The sequence below is a fragment of the Lepidochelys kempii genome, chromosome 1, assembly GCF_965140265.1.
Source record: "Lepidochelys kempii isolate rLepKem1 chromosome 1, rLepKem1.hap2, whole genome shotgun sequence".
Classification (NCBI taxonomy): domain Eukaryota; kingdom Metazoa; phylum Chordata; order Testudines; family Cheloniidae; genus Lepidochelys; species Lepidochelys kempii.
In genome coordinates this window covers 99610558-99637587 of record NC_133256.1, presented here as the reverse complement: position 1 = coordinate 99637587, position 27030 = coordinate 99610558, and the positions used below count along the sequence as shown (strand labels likewise).

The window sequence follows — 27030 nt, the reverse complement described above, 5'->3', positions numbered from 1 at the left end:
GAAGACACTACAATTGTGAGAAATGTAGGTAAGTCTCAGACCAAAATGAGTAAGGTATTTGAAATGTGAGATAGTTGAAAGGTGTGATACTGTCTTTAATATAAAAAGTATTCTGACATGTCATCTTCTCAAATATTTTCTCTAGAAATTGATCTCAATAAAGCTCCGGGCTTGTTAAATGGAGGGAGAAAGACTATGTTAGAGCAACACAGTGTTTTTCTGTTGTACATCAAATTTAGTATCCATACAGATATACAGTGGTTTTTGGATCTGAAGGGATGCAGTCATTTCAGTTCCACAAATAATGTGTCAGTGAATTTACCTGTATAGTCCTCTGAGTGCCATCAATGGTGACAGACGATAAGGGTGAAGCCAGGTTCCACTCACTGGTCACATTTAGTTTCATCCCATCAACGTCCACCTGTTGTGACACCAAACAAGACTGTTACCATGAAGACGGACAGAACACTGATCTCAAGTTCATTGCTGCATACCAAGCAGAAACTGTTTTAAAACAGATGGCTCCCAAACAACCTGTCATGTTTACTGCTTCTGCCATAAAAGACAGGGTCCAACAACAGAGTCTTCTAGGCATCTCTGGGGAGAGGTGAAGGACCTGTGAACAGCTGCCTCCGAGTAGTGAGGTTTCAAGAGATTTCTAGCAAGTAACAAACACCCATCCAACTTTTAAATCTAACTGGACATGCTACATTTACTGCAATTAGACAAGTAATGCATATAAATTCCAGTGACACTTTGCAACCCACACCACAGGGCTTGCATATAATATCCTCTCCAAGGACCAAGGAAGCACTTTCCCTGTGATCTTAATGAAAGGTTTTGCATTGTTATCTTGATTAATATGAAGCAGTAATTAATTCTTTGGTGTTACACCTCAACGTCCAATCAAACTTTGCAAGTTCTGTCATGTTTTCCCTCAATCTACTACTAATCAGAGGACTGATTTCACACTTACATTCCATTGTGGCTATCCTGAAAGACTTAAGGGGAAAAAATCATCACTGCGTATTTTTTAATAAGAGAATTTTTCTACATAAGGACAAACAAGCTGAGTTATGAAACAAAGTTAGTAACAGGAATAATGCTGACTGTGCTCTCTTACATTCACTCTAACTGGGCTATCACCCCCTGTTAAAAAAAAATTACTACAACTGCTGAATGTTGTATTATGCTACAAGGACCTCAGAGTTTAACAACAGCAGAGTTTAATAAAAAGGTAGTAAAAATACCATTTATACAATAATATTTTGAAGATTAATGTTTGTAGAGTGCTTTGAACATGTAAAATGCTATTTATGCAAGTGCAAAGTACAAATGATCTCAACTATACATTGTATTTTAAATAAAAGGAAAATAATGGGGATTTTGTTATCCTGCATCCAGTCATACCCTCAAAAGACCCAGAATATGTCAAATCAATAAACCACAAACAACATCAAGTTTACCAAAATCACTTATATTTCATGCCACTGAAATTATCTCAGTAAACTGGAAGAAAACACTGCTACATCAAAACTGTATTTACAGTAAGTGCTGTGCCCTTTGACAACATAGTAAAGACATCTAAAAATCAGCATTTTTAAATTTTAACATTTAATAATTTCATTTAATGTATCTGACAATAGGATAAGGCAGAAAAAATTATATTGTATCTAAAGGAGTTCCAGATAAACAAACATATATGGCTAACATGCATAATTTAATTTTAGCTTAGAAAAGCTTTAGCCCAAGAAACCTCTAATTCCACAGATGCTTATTTTAGAATATAAAAGTTTTCTTTAATGGATATGATCCACTCAATATTCCTACAGGTTTTGACTTCAAATACAGTCATGTATAGAGACCACAAATAAAACAAATAATTTATAATGGTTCACCAAAAGGCTAGATCAGCTGGCACGAACCAGCTGCTTTGTGCTATTCCAGTGATACAAAACAGCCATCAACCTGGCTTAAGTTAAACCAGGTTTACAGCTGCTTTGCATCACAGGAGCAGCACAACACAGCCCGAGCATACCAGTGAATCTGTCCTAATGTCAATAAAAGTAAATTGGCAAATACTATCTCTGTTGAGAACAGGACAAACTTGTGAAAGAGACTCCACTTAGAGCAGAACAAGCCTGCTGCCCTGTCTTCACACTCTCTGACTGACAGCTGTCCTTCCAAACTAAAGTTGCTAGAAAAGCCAATCCTTCTCTGATGACATAATTAAGAACATTAACAAGAAAAAGATCAGTTGTGCTAAAACAATCACCATCAAAGACCACCTTCAAATCCTTCCTCAAAATTTTCCTTTGCACTGATGCCTACAAAGATCTTGGCAACAGCGAGGCTGCTGGAGTGCTGAGACTACTGTCTATCATGCTGACCAGTACTGTCTCATTCTTTCCTTGTACTTCCCTGTCTGTCTGTAGCCATCTGTTGTCTCTTATCTTATACATAGATTATAAGATCTTTGGGGGCAGGGACCATCTTTTGTTCTGTGTTTGTACAGTGCCTAACACAATGGGGTGCTGGTATATGACTAGGGCTCCTTGGCTCTGTGGCTGAGGTGGGCAAACTACGGCCCGCAGGCCACCTCTGGCCCATGGGACCATCCTGCCAGGCCCTTGAGCTTCCGGCCAGGGAAGTTAGCCCCCAGCCCCTTCCCCGTTGTCCCCCCCTCCCCCGCAGCCTCAGCTCACCATGCCGCTGCCAGTCCTGGTGCTCTGAGCAGCATGGTAAGCGAGCGGAGGGGTTGGATAAGGGGCAGGGGGTCCAGAGGACAGTCAGGGAACAGGGGGCAGTTGGATGGGGCGGAGATTCTATGGGAGATGGTCAGGGGACCGGGAGCAGGGGGCGGTTGGCATGGGAGTCCCGGGGGGGGGGAAGCCTGTCAGGGGACGGGGGTGTGGATAGGGGTCGGGGCAGTCAGGGGACAGGGAGCAGGGGGGTTGGATGGGGGTGGGGTTCTGGGGGGGCAGTTAGGGGCAGGAGGTCCTGGGAGGAGTAGGTCAAGGGACAAGGAGTAGGAGGGGTTGGATGAGTCAGGGATTCTGAGGGGGGCAGTCGGGGTGGGAAGTGGGAAGGGGTGGGGGCCAGGCTGTTTGGGGAGGCACAGCCTTCCCTATCCGGCCCTCCATACAGTTTTGGAACTCTGATGTGGCCCTCAGGCCAAAAAGTTTGCCCGCCCCTGCTCTATGGTAATACAAATAAATAAGAAATAATAATAATAAACTTGCAATGTTTCTCAGGAACAACAAAGGAGCAGCTACCAGAGCAGAGCAGAATACGGGCCAGCAAGCAACTGAGATTGCACTCTGGGGTTGTACTTCTGCAAGACTTACATAGAGTCTGGTAGAAGCTACAGCTGACATCTAAGTACTAATCAAGGGTGAAGGGCGCCATTCAAACACCTCAACTCTGCAATCGATTTCATTATTAGTTCCTCTATCACTGTAAAAAGGTATTTAAAAAGTGTAACGCTGGCAAGTTACCAAACTCTGAGCTCTCACAAGAATACATACAAGTCTAGTCATCTGTGATTCAGATAAAGTTAGCATCCAAGAACTGGGGCAGAACACATTGTGAGGGTGGCGATGATGCAAGTCAGAGGCTCTGGAGCAGATTTGATTAGTGAAACATGGTTCAAACACTGCAGCATTTACTGTGGATTGTGTGGAAAAAGAGAAAATGCAGGCAATGCATTGTTTCTACCATATATTCACCATTCAGCAAGACATGTAGGGCCCAATGACGGAATCAGATATGCAGTCTGTACCAAAGAGAGTCCAGAGAAAATTTTGTAAAGGTGACAGAGACAGCAAAAGCTCTAATGCTTAAGGTGGCAGGGAAGGGAGGGGAAAATATATCTCACCATGGGAAAAATGAGGCAAGGTCTGAGGATAAAAGCAGAGTGGCCTTGCAGGAAGCAGGTTAATTGCGCTATGTAGCAAGAAGCTTCTATACAAGCCAAAAACAAAGAAAAAACAGTTATTTGTGGGATTAATTAGACCCTTACTTGTTACAGTAGTGAGGCTGTCCCTTCCAGAAATGAGCCAAGTAAAGTAAGAGCAGAACCACAAGTCCAAAAGCCAAGCTAGCTAAGGGGATGGAAGCAGAAAGCCAAATATGATGGTCAGAGAACTGTCTGACTCAGTGGGAATGTCACAAACCTCTATAATTAGGCTTGGAAGGATTCGATTTTTAACCAGTAAATGTCACTAAACGTCAATTTCACTGTACACACAAACCAGTGAAAAAATATTTCCATCGATGATAATCAAAAGGCAAAGTAAGAAAAATAGTGCTTGACAACTTATTAGAGTTTGATTTAAGGATATTTGTCTATTTTGACATATGATGGTGACAAATTGTGTTTTAATCATTATATAGCGTCAACTTTTTGAACCTCAATATCTACTGTCAATAAATTATTTGATTCCCCCCAATATCGGACTCCCCCATAATTTCCTGAAACTGTGAAAATTAACAGATAAACTTGAAAAAACAGGTTTCAAAGCCATCTCACACAACAACAAAAAATATAAATAAATATAAAAAACAAGCTTATAAATGAACGTATTATCCATCAAAACTATAAAAAATATATAGAGAGAAATAGAATTCTGCTGAGCCTGTCCATACTGTTGTTTTAAACAGAAATCAGCATCGGTAGGTTGTTGAGATTTGAAGATACCTCCCTCTAGGCATCGGCTATTCAGACACTACAGGATGACACTAGGACAACAGTACAGTTGAGTGATTTACAGACACTAAGTAGTAAACAGATGAGCAAATTTTGCAGCACTAATCTTTTGTTTAATTTTTGTCCCGGGCTAACGAGGCTACAACAAACAATCAGGAAACTCCTACAACCCCTGGGGCCACATGGCAGGTTTTGAATGTGCAAAATCATTTGTTTGGTTGGTTTGGCTGTAAGACAAAGTGAGAGAAAGAAGAGGGTTTGGACTCAAGACTTTCAGCTGCTTAGGTTCAATTGGAAAATAACCTTTCCTCCTTAGAAAAATCTGACGCTGGAAATATCATGAAAACAGATGCCTCTTTGTAGTATTTCTGAAGAGTCTTATTTACCATATCCACCACTGACCAGACATTTTGGTGGAGGTATTCATACCAGAGTATAACTTACAGCCTTATTTAGGTTAGATCCAGAACATCACTCAACACAATCACAGAAATGATTTAAAATAAATATATCTAAGAGGAGCTGCAGAAAAGGTGCATGAAAGAGCAAACAAGACAGGCATGGCCTTTGGGGAACAGTACAGCACAGCACAATGCAAAAGCAAATTGGGAAAGGAACAAAAGGGAGAGCTCACATTAAACCTGCTAGCAGTGGCTTTCAAATAAAAGCTGGATGCACTACAGCTTATATGAGAGGAACATCTTTGATACAAATTAACTAATCAGTGATAAGGTGCATTATCTGTGTGCATCTGTTGAAAAAATATATTCACATCAGTTTAACAGAAATCTGCTTTTTCCCCTCTCCCCCCCTTTCTTTTTCTGAAACGAATGCAAGGTCAGCATTAAATACCTTTGAAGTGGTTGTCCCTGTACTCTCAAAAAGAAGTTAAAATGTGTGAGGTTTCAATCTCATTAGAAGAATCCCTTTTTACAAACTTTCCTTTTGTTCATATTTGCACTTACTTCAAAAAGACCCCAAGAGAGAGTTCCAGCCTATACATCACTTGTCCTGAAGAAAGCTCAGTTAACTATTTATAGATCCTGCCCTTTTGTACCAAACCAGATCAAGCGATTTATTCAGTGCATGACTGCAGGAGAGAAACTCATTTGCTCTAAGTGTCATCAAGGCAGCCTTTTACCTGCTATGAATGAGACCAGAAGATTTTGAATTGCTGGGCTCTGACTTCAAATGCACATTTCTCTGTTGTATGGAGTACCATGATTTCTTTCAGATTTTCAAAGCATTTTAGCACATTTATAGAGTGGACAGCCTATAACTACAAGATCATTTTCCTCCCTAATAACTCAAACACACACACAGTCAGCTCCATATTAGATTTCTTTTCTGTACAGTGGCAGATTCATGTAAATTGTCAGTAGAGGCTTGGTACATCTCACTGGAAATGGCAGCATGCCAGTCTAGGAGGTAATGGGGAAAGACTGTAATAAATATCAACTCTTCAGCTCAGTGGCAATGGAATAAAAAACAAAACAAAAGGAGAGAAAAGTGATGGCATTTATCACTCTGATCAGCAAGACCCTACTTTTGGCATTTACTAGGGTAAAAGTCCTCTTAGAAAAGCCTAACAGACACACTTTATCCTCCAAATGAATTTTACCATGGCAAATGCTTTGTTGTTCGGCAGCTTCAGATTTTCTTGTAGAGTCATTACTGAGAACATAGCTTATATTTGTAAAGTAACTGCAGTCACATAGGTCAAAGCCACACTAATGCAAAGAGTTAAAGAAATTAGTTGTTGAGAAATTGATGTTTATCAGGATAATCTTTTGTAACAGCCGTTGTGCCTTTAGCCTGATCACGTACAGTGGGTTTGGGAAGCATGGTTCATGCTTTCATAGGATCATTACAGAACAGAAAGAGAGAGCCTGATTCTCTTCCCTGCTCCATCCCGTTTGCACCACCCCGGCAGCACGAAGAGCACAGAAACTACTCAGCACTGTCCTGCTGGGGTTTGTCCTAGCATGGAGTCCCCAGAGTATAGAACTGGTGAGGCTAGCTCATACACCACTCCCTTCAGGCTATGCTTAGGGGTGTGGCCAAAGTGCACCATTTTCTGTCTTTCCTCAGCTTGTGGATAGTGCATTGGGAATAGTCACCAAGTAACAGTTTAGAGCAGAGCCTCAGCTTCACTAAATGAAGTTAGGGAGAGGTCTCAGGTAGGGCCAGCCGGAAAATGGCAGAATAGTTCAGACATTCCCCCGTCTTTGCTGGAGATTGAGAGCCAAAAGTCATGTCTATGTATTGCAAGCGCTAAGCAAGTCTGATCTTTAACTGCCTTTCAGTTGCAAAGGTTCCATTCGTTCACCTCAAAGGCAGACCATGATCCCAAGTCTTTTCCCACTTAACTGTGGAAATCTGAAAAGAATAGGTAATGGCCTTATTGTACAGCTGTGTTACCATGAGTATAAGATAGATTTAAACTGCTTCCATTTTAGACAACAATCAGATTTTAGAAAAGAAATGAATTTTTAAAAATAATTTGTTTAGTAGCAACCTTCACTAAACCTTATGGTAAGCTTCACAATAAGAAATGATGGACAGGCCAAAAACAAATAATTTTTAATATAGACACAATATCCCTAACAATTAGCTCATAGGCTGAGCACCAAGAATTCCTGAATTCCTATTCTGGCTCTTTTATAGGCGACTCTTGTGCCTTTAATTTTTGGTGTCTTATTTACGGGAGGTCAACTTTAGACATCTGGTCGTTACAGGTAACACTGCATGGATACATACTGGGAGAGAGGATATGTGAGAAATTAAAAAAAGTTCTCTCTTTCTCACACACACACACACACCCCCATACTTCGTGGGAAAAAATATCTTGATTTATTCGGAAATGGCCTTCTTTTTAAGATGAGAATTATGTACTTGATGGGCTTCTGTGTGTGGTCTAAGCTAAATACTGTGCTACAACAAACTGCTGAGCACTGACAACAGTCCACCAATTGAACAGAAATGCTTTATTCCATACATCATCTAGAACTTGGTGCATAGATCCAATGAGATCAGCAGACTTCAAAATAGCTAATGAGAAAGAAAAGTGTTCTTTGCTATACTTGAAAGTTGTATCCAACACAAGACACTATATATCTGTGGTTCACAACGAGGGGAACCGTGAGCAGGGTTCAGGGGGTCAGCCAAGTAGGGCCAGCATTAGACTCGCTGAGGCCCAGGGCAGAAAGCCAAAGCTCCACCGCGTGGGGCTGAAGCCCGGGTCTCTGAGTCCTGCCACCTGGGGCTGAAGCCAAAGCCTGAGCAACTTAGCTTCACGGGGGGCCCTTTGGCGTGCGGCCTGGGGCAATTGCCCTGCTTGCTACCCCGTAATGCCAGCCCTGGGTTTTATATGCAGAAAACCAGTTGTTGTGGCACAGGTGGGCTGTAGAGTTTTTATAGCATGTTGCGGGGGAGGGGCCTCAGAAAGGAAAAGGTTAAGAACCCCTGCTATACATCATCTAGGTGGTCATATTGGACACAATCGGCCACTAGTTCCAATGATTTTTCCCCTTACACTGCACTGGCAGCAATGCTATTTCTCATTAAATTAGTAAATTATAAAGAAAAGGACTGACCAAACGATACGTTTGATTTGAACATTTTGTATTGACAAAAGCTAGGTTTACTGGGCCCTTGGGTGCTGATTTCATTTAGTAGTTCCAATCCTACTGATCTCAGTTGTCATAACAGGACACACGGCTGCAGTAGTCCCTAAAGGTAGGTCTAGACTGCAGCTGGGGCCAGACTCCCAATCCAGGTAGACAAACTCATGCTAGTGAGTTTGCGCTAAAAATAGCGGTGTGGACATTGTAGTCTTGGCTGAGACTCAGGCTAGGCACCTGAGCTCAGACCCAGGGGCTTGGGTGAGCTTGAGCTGCAGCATCCACACTGTTATTGTTAGCAAGCTAGCTCGAGTCCTGCTAGCACAAGTCCATCTGTCTGAGCTGGGAAGATCATTCCCAGCTGCAGTGTAGAAGTACCCTAGGACAGACAGCAGCTTACGTTGATCTAATTATGTCAGTGTCTACACTACAGCCTTGCACCAGCCGATGTAAATGTCTCCACGAGAGGCATAGGGCTTATGTCAGTATAGTTAGGGCGATGCAGTGTCTGTGTAGACACTGTGCTACTTACATCAGCTAGTGGCTGTCACTCTTGTCAGTTTCACAGCTCTGCGCTGGAGCTGTGAAATTGACAAGAAAGGCTGGTAAGGTCCCTGCTGTGAACCCCACACCCAGCTAACAGCCATGGCTGTCACCCCTAGGGTGGTTGTGGAGCTCCAGCTGTGAGCCCAGCTACTGTCTGGGCTCCGGGCTCCCCACTGGGAGCATGAGTGCTGCCCAGGCGCGGGATGCACAATTTTGTGCCCAGAGCCGGGGCGGATGCCAGGATCCCAGTAGGGAGCCCCCTGGGCTGGGCTCTCAGCAGTGAGCGGAGCTGACAGGCCAGGAGGCAGTTGGGCTCCCAACAGGGAGCTCTGGGCTCTCAGCCCCCAACATTGCCCCTCTTAAGTCGGTGGGAGCACTCCTGGTGAGGATGTGCACCACCAACAGGATAGTGTGTACATGAAAAAATCCCAGTAAATACTGTGGTAACTGTAAGTCAGCCTAACATAGGTCGATAATTTTGTAGTGTAGACATGCCCTCAGTTATCACCTACCATCCCAAGACTGAATTGGAGCTGGACCCTGGGTTTCAAGACAACTGTTGAATTACAGAATCATAGAACCATAGGGTTAGAAGGCACTGCAAGGGTCATCTAGTCTAACCCCCTCCCAAGATGCAGGATTTGTTGTATCTAAACCACTCAAGACCGGTGGCTATATCCAGCCTCTTTTTGAAAATCACCAGTGAAGGAGATTCCATGACTTCCCTAGGTATTTTGTTCCATTGTCCTACTGTGCTTACGTTAGGATGCTTTTCCTGACATTTAATCTAAATCTGCTGTGCTGTAGCTAGGAAACACATTATATAATTAAAGCAAGTTCTTTCTTAACTCCCTCCTAATATGCCATTGGCCACTTCAGATCTCACTTATGCCCCTCATCCAAAAAAACACAGTGAACACATCTGTACTCCATATTAACCCACCTGGTTAAAAACACCTTTTTACCAGCTGTGCCAGTTATCAGAGTGAAGTGGCCCTTGGAGGTCTTTTCTTTTCTTCCAGATGTAAAAAGCAACTAGCTCAATCATTAAAATTTAGGGAAGAAAAGAGACTAGATGAAGGACAATGTAACCAGGAGGCTCTTTATTTTAGCTTTTTATGAGCATGCTAACTTTTAAAACATGAGCTCATACTCTAAAAGTGAAGCAGGTATTTTAACTGCAGGTCTGCAAAGAGCAACAGTAAGTGAGATGACAACATCTACATTACACCATACTTTTGGTAGTGTGAACTTTACTCCCGTGCGCGCGCACACAAAATTCACAGCTGTTTCTCTCCTGAGCACTCTTGGCTTGAAACAAATACAAAATTTCTCACCAAATGAACCAACATGACCTTTAGAAAGTAGAGACTGTGAAAGCGTTCAGAGTAATAGTAAGGTTATTCTCACTGTACAAACAGCCTGAGCTGGGCTTTAAAATAAAGACAGGCAAGAGGAGGAGAATGTCAATGACTCTAGAGGCTTCAACGATAGATAGAGGTGAGAAGAATTCAGCCACATAAGATAGTTCGGCCTAATGTATAGGAGTTAAGGGCAGGAGGAAAAGCGAACACAACAAGGAGACGCAAGGATTGGGGGAAACTATAGGTGCCATTCTCACAAAAGGAATACAGATTAAAAAGTTTGGAAATGAAACAAAAAGTTTGAAACAAGATGGATACCACAGGAGATGACTCATTATGTGGAAACAAACAATACATGTTTACATTTATTCCTGTTTATTTGAGCATATAATGGCTTTGCATTGTTTACCACGAACTCATTGATAGAAGCAGAGATGTCTTGTGCAAATAAATGCTGTATGAATTCTGTGTATATTGGTATTCTCAATAAGTTTAATTAGGTGCCACTGACTTTTTACCAGGGTTAATTTCAAATTTGCCATGTTAAATGTATCAGCTAAAAACAAATCAATAGTATTTTTTTTTAATTCTTTCCCACATGAATTAATTCTAGCCATTTTTATGCATTTAGCTGAACACATTTAATTGCATTTTTAGTACATGTAAAGCTAATGTGGAAAAGTTTCCACAAGTTGTTTGGAACATTCAGTTTTCCGATCTACGCAAATGTAGGGGAAAAAGTAAAGTTCACACCCTGAAATACTTTGGCATTAGAGGCAGATTACCTACATCCTTTGAAGTTATTTTTGTTTAATTCTCTCACCAGACAAACCTCATGATACGACTGCAATACTGTAACTACAAACTGAAGTCAGCACCTGCTAAACAATCTCTTTATTTTTATCACCTATAAATATTCAAAACTTTTTGAAAATCAAAGATACATGTCTTTATAATGGTTGTGAACAACAATGGAATGAGTCTTACAGTTCACTAAATAAAACATGCATTCCATAAAATGAAGTCAGAAAGACATGTTTACTGCAACAATTAGGAATTCTGGAGGCATCCTCCAGAATTAAAGAAAAGACCATCAAATTTGTAGAGGATGCAGTACAACAACATACGCTACATCTAAGTCACCAAAATCTAAGGTAGGAACACACCACAAATATTATCCTAGCCTGTTTAAATAACATAAAACTGTGTAGGTCTCTCAAATACAAATGCATTCATTTTTTATTGTTTCTATTGCAATGAAAACAGAAGTTTATTTCCTAAATACTTACACAGAGCTACCTTAGACCTGTCTCTAAATAATGCTGGTTTGCTTTGGGATCTCTCAGTAACACCATTATCATTACTTATATTTGAGTGGTTAAAACATAAGTTCTCTTGTTGTGCACTTTTTTAAAACTAAAAAGAAATAACCAATAACCCCTTCTACTCTAGAATCAAGACTGGTTTTAGATTTTCCACAGGAGTCACAAGATTCCAGTAAAAAGATTCCAATGATGGGAAAATAATGGAAACAAACTATGGATTCTAATACTTTTACTTTTAAACCCCTCTCAGTCCCCAGAGATATTAACATTTTTTGTACTTTCTCCTAACACTTCATTTAAGCACAAAGGCACAAATCCTGAGCCAATGCCCAGCCCACGTAACCCAGCTGAGTTTTGGCCAACTGTGCAGAGGAGAAGCCATGTCACCTAGGAGGCAGAGAGCCAACAGAGTCACTCCACAAAGACTACTCTAGCCTATAGGGCTGAAACCGTAGCCACAGCCCATATGGAGATTCCTAAGAAGAAGGGTCAAAGACTGGTGGATCTGCATAGTAGTGGGTCCTCTGGCCTCTCCCCCTTGGAGCTGTGAGCCTCTTTTGAGCAGAGCTCTACACAAGGGATGCTCAACCCCCCAAAAACCTCCCCAAATCTTCTTCCCATTTGCACAACGGATCCCCACCATCCCCACTTACAGGGACCCACCACAGATAAAGAGGCAGTATTTGCCCTAAAATGACTTTCTATAAGGGAAACAAAACAAAACAAGTGCACTGTCTCCCTTTTCGAAAATGGTGATGATGTTACTATTATGTAAGTAAGCAGGGATTTCTTCGGTGCTCAAGATTTTGAGAAACAGCAAGTGAAGCTTGTTAGTCAATGTTTCTCCCCCCACTTGCAGTACTTCAGCTGGTATGCCATCAGGGCCTGGTGCTTTATTGTACTTCATTTGTTTAACTGCTTTGCAGACCTCCTCAGGTGCTGGTGGGTTGGCAAGAGTTTCCCAAATTGGGTGCTGAGGGATGGAGTTGATGGTGTCAAATCACAGTTGATTCTCTATTTAGAAGCTTTTGGTAGCATTCCTTCCAGCGATCTTTGATGGATTCATTATCTTTCAGAAGTGTAATACCATCTTCGAATTTCAGAGGTGTGAGGCCACATGAGCTTGGTCCATAGAGGGTCTTTGTCTCACAAAATAAGCTCCACACATGTCTGTCAGCGAACGTTTGGATTTCTTTTGCTTTGTTTTCCCACCATTCGTTTTTTATTTCTCTGATCCTCCTTTGAACTTCAGATGATAGAAAGAGCTCTGCTTCTAACTAGATACTGATTGGTTTTCCCAATCGCAGAAAGCTTTTCTCCTCTGGTCCAAAAGGGCTGTAATCTCAATAATGTTGTTGTCAAGCCAGTCTTGGTGGTGGTGGGTAGCAAGGCCAATGGATTCCTCGCAAACCTCCTGGATGGTCTGTTTTAGGGCTTCCCAGTCTTCTTCGGCACTTATGTTGTTATTTCCATATGGCCAGTTTTTCACTGAAGAGTGTTTGGAAGTTCTCTTGGTACACTGAGGATTGAAGTCTTTGGATGTTGTATTGCCATCTGTGTGATTTGGATTGCTTTCTATGTTTCGGTGCAATCCTGATGGACATGACTGACCGCACCAGGCGCTGGCCAGTCCAGCAATCAACAGTTCCTCTCATGGCATGGGTGATTTGGACATCTCTTAGATCCTGTGTTCTTATAATGACATAGTCTAGGACTATGACTTATGAGGAGAGGCTAGGGGAACTGAGCTTAGTCAGTCTGCAGAAGAGTGAAGGGTGATTGATAGCAGCCTGCAACTACCTGAAGGGGATGGAGCTAGACTTTTCTCAGTGGTGGCTGATGACAGAACAAGGAGCAATGGTCTCAAGTTGCAGTGGGGGAGGTCTAGGTTGGATATTAGGAAAAACTATTTCACTAGGAGGGTGGTGAAACACTGGAATGGGTTACCTAGGGAAGTGGTGGAATCTCCATTCTTAGAGGTTTCTAAGGCCCAGCTTGATAAAGCCCTGGCTGGGATGATTTATTTGGGTTGGTCCTGCTTTGAGCAGGGGGTTAGACTAGATGACCTCCTGAGGTCTCTTCCAACCCTAATCTTCTATGATTCTATGGAGGTGCCACTGTTTTGAAAGAGAGTGTTGCCAAATTGTTTTGTACTTGTTGCTTTGTCTGAAGATTGTATTTGTGATCACATTAAATATTAGGTACTATACAGTATATGTAACCAAATATTTCAAAAATAATTAGAGAGCAACGTGACTACATGAGGGGCTGCTCAGAGACATAAGGTTAGCAATAAACTGTACCTACAATGGTAAGGTAGTGATGCAAACCACTAGAGGAAAATAAATAGATAGATATGTAAGTGAAGCAAAAACAGTCCAGAAAATTATGATAACCCAAAAGGCTTTTACAAATATACCAGTGGGAAAAATAATATAGTACTGAAGAGGAAGAAGGGACAGTAATAAAGGGAGGGTGGGGGAGAAGGGGTGCACGTGAAACTAATAACTAAAGAGACACAGATAGTACTACTTTTGAACTTCTCTTAAAAAAAAAATCTTCCTTTCACAAGACAAAGAGATTAGAAAAATGGGCAGAAAATCAATAAAAGTCAGCAAAACAGAAATCAGTTTGAAATTCAATACAGCAGCCAAAAAGGCCAATATAACGTCAGGCTGTATATGAAATAGCATCACATCACTGAACAGAAAAGCAACAGTCCCTCTCTACATACCAATCCAGCAAATCACTAATGTCAATGGGTCTGCACTCATGGATTTAAATTTAAAACATGTTATAAGCAGAGGAATCAAGACCTATAAAGCCTTGGAGCAACTGAGTCTGCGAACTGCATTCAGTTCTGGGCTGCACATTACTAGAAACAAATGACAAACTGAAGACAGTGCAGAGAAGAGCACCAGAAATGATCAGGGACTGGTTGCACTGATTTATGAAGAACATTTTTAAAAGTTAACTGGGGTCTACATTAAAAGGTCATAATTTATCGACAGTAATCATAAAGGGATACTTGAAATCCCAGACTGGCTATTCTTAGTATAGAGGAAAACTAAATCTTTGATACCACTGCGTAGTAACTATTAGACAATCAGAGAGTTCAACTAACAAATTGTTTGAGGAACAGGGAAAGAAATTACCAAACAATCTACTAAGGCTTTTAGAGGAATTATTTTTGGAACTACAACTAGGAATAATGAAATGAAATTAAGAAAAAGGAAATTTAGGCTATCATGAAAAACTTCTTGACCCGTGTACAAATAGCTTCTCTTATGAATGAGTGCCACCCTCTATCCCTAGGTGGAGACACTGATTGGACCAGCAGTGCAATAGATGGCCCATAAAGAAAAAATAAGAGAGAGACAGACAGACAGAATGCATGCCTGAAAATGCAGGGCTAGAGTAAAAGGGGACTGGGCTTTCACTGGTGGACCCTCTAGGAGAATGGGAGATCTGAACTGTTCACAGACAGCTGTTATCCTCTACTTCCCTCATGGGCAGGAGAGGGTAAGAGAGAGAGTGTTCAGAAGTGAGCTGAGTGCTAAAGGTAGGCTAAGGAGGGTACACCCTGAGTTATAGGTTACATGGCAGGTAGCCCTGGATCCTGCAGTGGACCTAGTTAAATGTATGGTATATAGGAGACCCAGGGGGAGGTGGCATATTGCACCCCACCCCACTGTTAATAAAGCAGCATCTGCGCCAAATCCCTGTAGATCATTGGTTCCCAAACTTTTTGGCATCTCGTCCCCTTTTTAATTTTTGAGAAACCCTCATGCCCCCCACCTCTCCTTTACCATCATCCAACCCCCCTTTAACTAATTCAATTCGTAATTTAAAATTAAAAATAAACACAAAAACTTGGTATAAATATTTTTATTTAAAATTAAAATTAAGTACAAATAGTTTTTCTTGGCACAAAAATTTAATAAAAATGTAATTTAAAATAAGAAATAGCATAAACAAAACAAATTTCAAGTGAAGGATGCATTTTCTTCTTGAGTTGGGAAATCCTAGGTTTGAAAGATGAAAGTGTGCAACGCAAATTGTTTTCAACATCCAGCCGATTCCTTTGTTTTGTTTTTATTATGACTAAACTTGAAAAGCTTTTTTCACAGAGGTACGTCGACGAAAACAGAAGAATAATACGTAGCGCTTCTTCTCCAACTTTTGGGTAAATTGGGAAATATTTTATCCAAAATTCCTCCGGGTTTAAGTTTTCGAAAATATCCTTCACACTTGAATCGTATTTCATTTTGGGTGCTTGTCTTGCAATACTTCTGGCAAAATCGACATCAACATTGAACGGATTACGTGCTAATTTATGAATGGGGTTGCCAGAAAATTTTATGAATAGTTATTATGTATATAGAATATGTATAATTTATTTTCTGTTGGTCTATTGCAGGGGTGGGCAAACTTTTTGGCCCCGCAGGACTCCCATGCCTATCCAACCCCCCCTGCTCCCTGTCTCCTGACCGCCCCCCCAGAACCTCCGCCCCATCCAACCACTCCCTGTTCCCTGACTGCGGCCCGGGACCTCCTGCCCCTTATCCAACCGCCCCTCCCCCTGCTCCCCACCCCCTTACCAGGCCTCTCAGAGCAGCAGGACTGGCTTACTGGAAAGCCTGGGAGGTGGGCGGGCGCAAACCAAGCTGCCCACACAGCGGCATAACTACAGGGGAGGGACCGGGGGCTAGCCTCCCCAGCCAGGAGCTCAAGGGCTGGGCAGGACAGTCCTGTGGGCCATAGTTTGCCCACTTCTGGGCTATTAAATAAATAAATAAAAACCGTTTACGCTGATAATTTTTTTCATTATGAAAATTTCACAGCCTCGCACCCCCCTTGGAATTTCTTCACGCCCTCCCCAGTTTGGAAACCAATGTCCTAGAGGAATACAGTACTATTAACATATGGTGGGAGCACATTCAATTCTTAACTCCCCATCCCCTCTGAATGGGTTGCTCCCATCAAAGCAGGCAGATTCTGGCAATCCGGCTTTCCCTAGAGTAGCCTGGAAACAAGCCTGGCAGATTTGAATGTGAGAGTTCTCATATTGTAAAATGTAATTTTTCTGCCAGATTTGAATACATGTAGCATGAAAGCAGAATTTTTCACTTGTTTAATGACAGTTTGTTTTGCCAGATCGTCACTGGTCCCCAATGCAGCGATCCAAGGAAATATGGTTCTTGATCCCCTGGTGTGGCCTTCCAAGGTGTAAGCACTGAGCAGGTTTTGCAGGGCTGCTGCTCCCACCTATAAGCAAGTGGACTGAGCCTAAACACTGATGAAATGGGGGATGGAGAATAAGCTGCACCCTATAAAGAACTGCATAAATTACTTCTCCACTGAAGCAAGGGGAACCAGGGAAAGAAACAATTCCTGAGAGTCTCAATTCCTTCCAAGGGCTCCTACTAGGATGGCGTACCTTTGTGCCACCTCTTATTCAGGGGTTTGGTGCAAAGACTCAATCTAGCTCTAACTGATCAATAACAATGTTTAGTACTTTTTGGAAACGAAGACACTATTTTGCCTAATAGCAGCTCTGGTTTATCCTGTATCGCGGCAACTTCCCACTTACTAAAACAAATACTAAATATTGTGAATTGTAGCAACACGATTGCTATTTCTGTAAAAACACCTTTAAACAGACTAGTTAACCTAACATTCCACATACAAACGGGCAGAAGTCAAATGGAGCTATGCCTATTTACACCAACGGAGGATCTGGCCCCATATTTTTAAAATAAAATAGTTACCACTAACTATTTAATGCTGAATGACGCTTTCTTGATATTTTAACTTCTGACAGAGCTAAATAGGCTTTTATGAGTGTCACAGTGAAGGTGGTACATTTTACTTACTAAGAGAGCTATTAGGAAGCTACTCCAGGGAAAATGAATGATAGCACAAATCGTGGACAAGCCCTGGCTTTCATATGGCCATTAAATACACGTCATTTCAACTTGATGCCACTACTTGCCCTCCTGTAACAATTATTCTCAATGTCTTTTCATCTGTCCCACAAAAAAATGATTGCTTCTGCTTTATTTAATCCTCCACTTACATCTACTCTATTGTTTGCCTCTTTCCCTTTCATCTTCTCCACATTAATTCCCCACATTGCTTTTGATCTAGTTTTTTGTTTCCTTTTTACCCTACAGATTCTTCCTAATGAAGAATTTGCAGCCATAGTGTTGCAGCTAATGTGCAGGGTGGTATTTTATTGATTTTCTACCACCCTACACCTATTTGTTCTGTATAATAAATAACATTACACAATAACCACTGTACTCGTTGTCTATGGCTACATCTTGAAAACGACCACTAAGTCAAAAAGATAGTTTCAATTTTGTAGGTAAATATTCATGCTTAATTAAAATTTAAAACAGCATATGCAAACAGCAGGGAAAAACAAACATTTCTTCTCTACCATCCAGAGAATTTTTCTTTGGCATAGTGACACTGACTGACAAGCCAAGTTAACAGAATAATTTGCAATTTTCACTGCTGCTAAGTAAGAAATAGGAATCCTCTCTGGGAACTTATCTATATTGTTGTAATAAATGTCCATAGAAGCAAACTAAAAACTAAATTATTTATTTCCATGCAGAAAGTATGATATCGGTGGAACTGGAGAGGCTGATCCTTGTGGCTATAATCCTACAGTTACAACCCTTGGCATTTGACTCTACTGGAACAGCACTGGAACGTTTGTTAAGAATGCCACTTTTCAGGTTTAAATAATTTCATATTATAAAGTTTTATACCCCTGCTGTTAATGCATTTGATCTTTATTTTAAACAACTTTAAAACTTACTCAAGCACATGCTAATAGATATAAGAAAGGGATATTGCAGGTTTTAAGTAGGTATTGTGACAAAGTTCCTCCTCTGCCTTGGTGGTCCTGCGCTTATTGGATGATTTTCTTGCCTCAGAGGTTCATGGCAGCCCTCAGTTTGGCCACTTTCATGGCTCAAATCTGCCTTTCACGCAGATAACCTCATCACTGGCCAGCATGGGGAAAGGAAGAAGAACAATCCCCGCAGTCTCTGCTGATCCACCTAGTGGATCGGGGACAGGCCACAGACCTTCTCCTCTAGTGGAACCCACAGTCCAGTTCAACTCCTCCGATATCAAGTAGGGAGTTGGGGGGATGGAGGGATCAGGGGAACCCGGGCTCACCCTCTACTCCGGGTTCCAGCCCAGGACCCTGCGGATTGCAGCTGTCTACAATGGCTCCTGTAACAGCTGCGTGACAGCTACAACTCCCTGGGCTACTTCCCCATGGCCTCCTCCCAACACCTTCTTTATTCTCACCACAGTACCTTCCTCCCGATGTCTGATAATGCTTGTATTTCTCAGTCTTCCAGTAGTATGCCTTCTCACTCACAGCTTCTTGTACCTCTTGCTCCCAGCTCCTCGCACGCACACCACAAATTGAAGTGAGCTCCTTTTTAAACCTAGGTGCCCTGATTAGCCTGCCTTAATTGATTCTAGCAGCTTCTTAATTGGCTGCAGGTGTTCTAATCAGCCTGTCTGTCTTGTTTCCAGAAAGTTCCTGATTGTTCTGGAACCTTCCCTGTTACCTTACCCAGGGAAAAGGGACCTACTTAAACTGGGGCTAATATATCTGCCTTCTATTACTCTCCTGTAGCCATCTGCCCCAACCCTGTCACAGTATCCTAAACAATATTAAGTATACCATTATTTGAAATAGTAGAGGAAGCTAGTTTTTGCCAAAAGCATTGAATAACTGTGCACACCCATCCTGAATTATTCTTCAGTTTTTATGTTAAAGAAGAGAGAAAAAAACCTTACAAACCTATTCCCTTGGAAAATATAGTTTTACTTACTATACAAGTTTTTAACCCAAGTTAAATCACATATTTAAAAATCTATAGCCCACACTTTGTCATCTTACAAGAATAAATAATATTCAGTACATATCTATCTTTCTGAATGACATTCGGACTGTGAGGCCTAAGGTAGCTGGATGCACAGGCTTAAATCATTCCATTTAAAACTACAGCCTTGTAACTCTTGTTATTTTCTGTTAGGTGCTGTAGGGGAATTTACCAGGGACTAAAGAACATACAGACATATCTACTATATGCATGAGCTTTACAAACACTTGTTTCACTTTTTAAAAAAAGTTTCCTTTCATTACTAGTGCTAGCAGTATTTCCTATGGTAAGTGCACTATCTTTCAAAACAGAAGAACCTTTATGAATACCCACGGCAGTGAAATATTCCTGTACCTATAAATGCAGATTCTTATATGGCTCTTAATTTGTACTTCCAAAACTCACATAAAAAAGGAAATATTTTAAAAACTACATAATTTGCAAGAATAATCTACTCTCTATACATATTAGCAACTACATATAATAATTTCACCACAAACAGATAGAAATCTGTTGTATACTTGTGAACCAGTTCCTATAAAAATATGCTTTGATGTAACTGTGGCTTCAAATTAATATATTTTATTTACTATAAGACTTCATAAATGATTACACTGACTACAGAACAATTACTGACACAAAATACAGTTTTAAAAGGCCTCACTTGTCTTTCACATACAAAATTATGTAAAGTAACATTAAAATGGACATTCACAGTTCATTCAGACACCTAATTCTTTTTGCGTTTGCATTGCAGAATAAGTGACATCATCACACACTGCAGGTAAAACTAGATAAATTGAGGGAAATAGGCCAAAAAAAAAAAAGACGTTAATTTGTATTACAATCTTAAAATCCATACACTCTTCCCAGAAAACTGTAAAATATTCTATTAGAAAAAATCCAGATTATAGGTCCCAGGTTCTGTATTTCTCTTTGCCTGTTTGTTGTTGCTAGGGACATCTGCATGTAAACAGGACCTTTCCTCTACATGTTCTGGAAATTATTATGATGTCATAAACAGGATTATGACTTCAGATGGAAAAAAGGCAGTAGGAGAAGTTTATCTTCTAAAAACTATAAAGCTGTTTTCATGCAAACATCCTCGGTAAATAAAAAACAGGAAACAGAACTTCAGTAAATATGGAACAGCAAGAGTTGTTTCAATACAGAATGTTTTCCTAAAAAGTTTTCTCTGAGAAGTAAGCATGTCTAATATTGTTATTTGTATTGTAGTAGTGCCCAATGTAATGACCAGGACATGGGGGTCATGCCTAATGGTTAGAGCCAGGTGCCTAGCCAAAGGTCAGAGTCGGAGAGAGAGCATCAGGGGTGAGGCATCAGAGCAGGGAGCTGGAGTGAAGCAGGAAAACAAACCGGGGGAACAGATGTGGGGTCTGGGATAAGGAGGACAGGAACCAGGAGCAGGTGGGAATACAGGCAGCAGAAGTCAAGTAAACAGGAGGGGTCCATAGAAGCAGCCAGCCAGGGAATCCTCTGTTGCTGGAACAACTTTGTGTGCCTCTTCCTTGTTTAAACAGAGTTCCTCACAGTCAGCCATGGTGCCGGATGTTTCCTCCAATCAGGGGAAGGGCCCTCTGCAAGCTAGCACTTCACTGGTTCCCTTCTCTTTTTTTTTTCAAAATTCTCCAGGTTTTTTTGAGGCATATCCTAATATTACATCTCACATCTAATTTGTGCAATTTTTTCTTCCTCTTATATTTTGCCTCTCGGCAAAAGAAGGCAGAACTATTTCATACAAATGATAAAAATCTGAGCGTAGTTTTGGAATGAAGGCATGATCACAGTTTGCTGAAATACTGCATCTTTGTAGTTTGGTTTATCTGTTAATAAAGATTCTAACTCCAAAATGCTCCTTGTTGACATAATTGCTATTTGTTTAGCAACTTTAAATTTTAGGACATATCATAAGACTGAATGAGGAGGCTCAGACAGATGGAAAACTGAAATTTGAAGAACTTTATTTAGATTCCACAATGGGCAACTGTTAATATAACTCTTATTTAGGAGGGAACATTGCAATATGGGGCTCTGCCAAAATGAATCCTAGTTTAATGTTTGCTAGGTATAGCAATCATGACCTCCTCTTTTAGGAAACGGGCTGAATCTATTGAAAAATCTATAATTTAAACAATTCTAGTATGTGCTGGCTTTTTGCCTACATTGTCTTGATCCCATGTCTTTACACCAAAGTCTGCTTCTGAGTCATATTCTAACAACACGGGCCCTGTTTACTGAGTTCTTCTTGGAGGACATCATGGTTTCAGTCACTCTATAAAAGAAACCTACGTTATACTTAGTTGCCTCATCTCAAGAGCCATACAGACAGACACACCTAGGAGACTCAGATGTAGAACTGAATCTTGTGTTAGGAGTTTCTTCCTGGAGGCAGAGGAAGTGAAAACTTTACCTCAAGTTTAGGAAACTACAGAACTAAAGTCTTCCTGGCCATTCAGGAGCAATTGGAATTACTAGAACTTTGCCTCACGCTTCTGAACTGTTATTTAAACTAGTCCAATGGGTAAGGAAGTAGAAAGTAGTACCTTTTTCATTTCTGTGTTGTGATTTTTCAGGTAGCAAGTACTATAACAGCTTGATTTGCACTGGTGCTGAGTATCACAATACCACTTCAAATAAATGAGAACTGCTGGTGCCCAGCAGCACTGGAATCAGGTACCAGGGATTCAATGCTCAAAAAGAGATAGAAATCAATGGAAGTTAGGAGCCTAATTCCTTTTAAGCATTTAGCCCCAAGGCTATAATCAATTTTCCAAAAACTTGTGGTTTTCATGAATGTGTCTACATAAAGATTAGAGTCCCCTTAATCCAGCCTCACTATGCAGAGTTAGTTTGCCTGGGAGTTCTGCATGCCATTGATGAGAATAGCTCATAGACAAAAGATTTTTCTGCACACGGAAACCTACCATTTGTATTTCCTTGGAGAGACTGGATAATTGTGACTCTTCTTGCCTGTTTACAGAAGGTTCTGGAACAGTGTCCCAACAGGAGTTTTTGGGGAAAACAACCTAATTAATTTTAAGATAGAGCTTCATAAATTTATGAGTGGGACTGTAAAATGGGGTTGCCTACAGTACCAAGGAGCTTACGCTCAGCAGCCCTGGAAATCTTTTCTGGTCCTATGTCTTTATTCCCAAATTCAGACTTCATGACTTCACATAGTTGCCTGCAGGGAGTCAGGAAGGAAATATTTTTCTGATTTTTTTAATCTCCTTCCTCTGAAGCATCAGAGGTGACCATGGCTGAAGATGGGACACAGAAAAGAGGAGGTTCATGCTCTGAGGCAGAACAGAGAATTCATGTTCTCAGACGCTTTGCTGTTGGGTCTTGCCCACATGCTTAGAGTTTAACTGATCACCTTTATCAGGGTCCTGAAGTAATTTCCCCCTAGGTCAGACTGGCAGAGAGCCTAATTTTTCTTCCTCTGCAGCTTCCTAGTATCATATGGGTTTCTTCCTAGTATCATATGGGTATATCCCACCATATCAATTCTCTGCCGCTGTGGGGGGCGTTGGGCATTGGTGTACCTCAGTGCTTCTTATTCTTTGCCTGTGGCATACAACAGCTTAATCTTCTAAAGGCTATAACACTTATTTAATCCATGTTCTTGGGCTCCATACAAGGGTAACTCTGTGGAATTTGGTGGCCTGTGGTGTGGGAGATCACACTGGAGACACTGGTGATTTCTTCTGACCTTAGACTCTCTGACTGTATGAGGTACTTCCTTTGTGATCTGGCACAGGTCATACACCTTGTGTAAGACTGGCTGCTGGTGGGCTCCCCAACATGAAAAGCTGGCAACTATGATTACAGATATTCTCTGCAGTTCCAGCAGCAGACAACTCAAGAGAATCTCCAATAAACTTGTTAATAAAAATCAAAAGAGGAAGATAAGGGGTTTTCAGCGTACCATTACTTTGATGGAACCTGCTTGTTCTTGTTCCTTGGACTGAAGCCAGAGAGAGTCATTTACTCTCCACCACCGGTCAATGGAGGGAGCCAAAGAGTGATGCACTCTCCACCAATCAAGATATTTGGCTTCAGGAAGGCTGGGAAAAGTATCAACTCTAAAATCAGGCAGAGTGATTTAGTCTTAAGTGGCACACCGGATCTGGGCCAAGAGATGAATATAGCTGAACCACTCGGTAATAGCAACCATAATGTGATTAAATTAAATCCGTTGAGGGGGGAAAATATCAAAGAAACCCAGCACAGTAGCATTTAACTTCTAAAAGGGGAACTACACAAAAATGAGGTGGCTAGTTAAATGGAAATTAAAAAGAACACTCACAAGGGTGCAATGCCAGCAACCTACATGGAAACCTTTTAAAAACACTTTTATAGAGGCTCAAACTAGATGTTCCCCCCAAATTAAATAAAGCCAAAACACAGAGAGGACCAAAAGAATGCCACAATGGCTAATCAGAATAAAAGAGGCAGTTAGAGACAAAAATGCATCCTTTCAAAACTGGAATTCAAATCCCAATGAGGAAAATAGAAAGGAGCATAAACTCTGGGAAGTCAAGTATAAAAGTATAGTTAGGAAGGCCAAAAAGGAATTTGAAGAGCAACTAGCAAAAGACACAAAAACTAACAACAAAAAATCTTTTAAAGTATATCAGAAGCAGGAAGCCTGCCAAAAGATCAGTGGGCTCATTGAATAATTGAGGTGTTAAGGGAGCACTCAAGGAAGACAAGGCCTCTGCAGAGAATACAAATGAATTCTTTGCATTGGTCTTCACTGCAGAGCATGTGAGAGGGATTCCCACACCTGAGTCATTCTTTTTAGGTGACAAATCTGAGGAACTGTCCCAGATTGAGGTGTTGATAGAGAAGGTTTTGGAACAAATTGATAAATTAAAGAGTAATAAGTCACCAGGACCAGATGGTATTCACTCAACAGTTCTGAAGGAACTCAAATACGAAATTGCAGAACTACTAACCTATGATATATAACCTATCACTTAAATCACCCTCTGTAGCAGATGACTGGAGGATACCTAATGTGACACTGATTTCTAAAAAACACTCCAGAAGCAATCCTGGCAATTACAAGCTGGTAAGTACCTGGCAAATTGTTTGAAACTATAAGTAAAGAACGGAATTATCAGACACATAGATAAACATGATATGCAGGGGAAGAGTCAACACAGATTCTCTAAAGGAAAATCATGCCTCACCAATCTATTAGCATTCTTTGACAGTGTAAACAAACGTGGACAAGAATGATCCAGTGGATATAGTGTACTCAGACTTTTGTACTCAGACTTTCACAGAGCCTTTGACAACATCCTACACCACCGGTTCTCAAACTGTGGGTTGGGACCGCAAAGTGGGTCATGACACCCTTTTAATGGGGTTGCCAGGGCTGGCGTTAGACTTGCTGGGGCCACGGACCAAAGCCTGAGCCAAACCTGAGCTCTGGGTGGCAGGGTTCAGGCTTTGGCTTCAGCCCTAGGTGGCGGGGCTCAGATTACAGACACACGCACACCTTCGACTTTGGTCCCCCTCCGGCTAGGCATGGTGGGGCTTGAGCAGGGTCAAGCTTTGATTCCCCCCTCCTGGGGTCATGTAATAATTTTTGTTGTCAGAAGGGGGTCGCGGTACAATGAAGTTGAGAACCCCTGTCCTACACCAAAGGCTTTGAAGCAAAGTAAGGAGTCATGGGATAAGAGGAAAGGTCCTCTCATGGATCAGTAACTGGTTAAAAGTCAGGAAACAAAGGATAGGAATACATGGTCAGTTTTCACATTGGAGAGAGATAAACAGCAGCGTTGATAAATGCAAAGTTATGTACATTGGAAAACAATCCCAACTGTACATATAAAATGATGAGGTTTAAATTAGCTGTTACTACTCAAGAAAGATCTTGGTGTCACTGTGGACAGTTTTCTGAAAACATCTGGTCAATGTGCAGTGGTAGTCAAAAAAGTTAACAGCATGTTAGGAACCATCAGGAAGGGGACAGATAATAAAACAGAAAATATCATAATGCCACTATATAAATCTATGGTATGCCCAAATCTTGAATACTACACGCAATTCTGGTTGACCCATCCCAAAAAAGATACATGAGAATTGGAAGTACAGAGACAGGTGGGGGGGGAGAGATCAGGGGTATGGAACAGCTTTTATGTGAAGTTAAAAAGACTGGGACTGTACATCTTGGAAAAGAGATGACTAAGGGGGGATAGGATAGAGGTCTATAAAGTCATACTGGTGTGGAGAAAGTGAATAAGGAAGTGTTATTTACCCATTTACATAACACAAGAACTAGGGGTTACCCAATGAAATTAATAGCCTGCAGGTTTAAAACAAACAAAAGGAAATACATCTTCACACAACAAACAGTCAGCCTATGGAACTCGTTGCCAGCGGATGTTGTGAAGCCGAAAGTATAACTGGGTTCAAAAAAGAATTAGATGAGTTCATGGAGGACAGGTTCATCAATGATTATTAGCCAAGATGCTCAGTGATATAACCCTACGCTCTGGGTGTCCCTAAACCTCTGATTGCTAGAAGCTGGGACTGGATGACAGGATGAATCAGTCAATAAAATTGTGTCTTCTGTTCACTTCCTCTGAAGGATCTGGCACTGGCCACTGTCAGAAGCCAGGATACTGGGCTACATGGACCATTGGTCTCACCCAGCATGGCCATTCTTGTGTTCTTAGTGATCTGGCCAGCCGATAAGATACCTGAACTGTCCCTGCAGTCTTGGTGTCCTTTCTGCGATTCAGACAGAGCTCATATTTAGCATGGAGATGGGAGATTACTGCTCATGAGGCAAATTTCAGAACACTTTTGTGTATTTCTTCGCATCCACCCTTTGCAGCCTTGGGGACTGTGAGATAAGTGAAGTCTAACAGGTCTCAGCCAGATACTAACTGAGTAAGGCTTTTTAAAGTATTTTGTAGTACAGCATTACTGAGTTATTAAAAGAATATAATCTGTAGATTTTTTTTAAACACTCTTTGGAAAAAAACTGTAGTCTGAAATTATTGTTGCGATTGTTCTTGAGACAGAAACCTCAGGCAGGCTTTTCTATGAGACAAGCCTTGGGGTCCTGGCCTGTGAAATAACAAGTCTGAGTCTGCCCCCAGTTGCCATGGAAATAGAAAATCCTCACAGTGAGTGGAGGTGAACAAAGGTGTATTTAGAACCCCTTTTCCACATATAAATGAAAAATATTGATTGACTACTTCCTGTAAAGTTTCAGAGTAAAGTGACTCCAAAGGAAATTATGATGTCCCATTCACAGGTTTGGTAAGTTTCAATGAAACAACTTTAGAGCAAAAATTTGTTAAGTTAAAGAGTCCTCCAAAGTTCTTAATAAGCACTGTCACATTAAACTGGAGCAATTACTACCCAAACCAGTGGTGGGTAACCTGCAGCCCTCACGCAGCCTGTCAGGGTAATCCGCTGGTGGGCCGCGAGACAGCCACTGGGAGCTGCAGGCAGTCATGCCCGCGGACGGTCAATGTAAACAAATTGTCTCGCAGCCTA

General features: G+C 41.2%; 1 protein-coding gene across 15 annotated transcripts in view; it reads right to left on the bottom strand.

Moving 5' to 3' along the window:
- PCCA (propionyl-CoA carboxylase subunit alpha) overlaps positions 1–27030 on the bottom strand; it is a 420612-nt gene that overhangs the window by 89693 nt on the left and 303889 nt on the right. For 14 of the 15 annotated variants that reach the window (XR_012159457.1, XM_073348756.1, XM_073348763.1 and 11 more), the window contains one exon: positions 323–421. Coding sequence is in view for 13 of the 15 variants with exons in the window: in XM_073348756.1 (XP_073204857.1) it covers positions 323–421 (99 nt within the window). In the remaining 2 variants the exon portion in view is untranslated. Of the gene's footprint in view, positions 1–322; positions 422–27030 lie in introns of those variants that run through there. The other variant, XM_073348803.1, reaches the window with a different exon arrangement.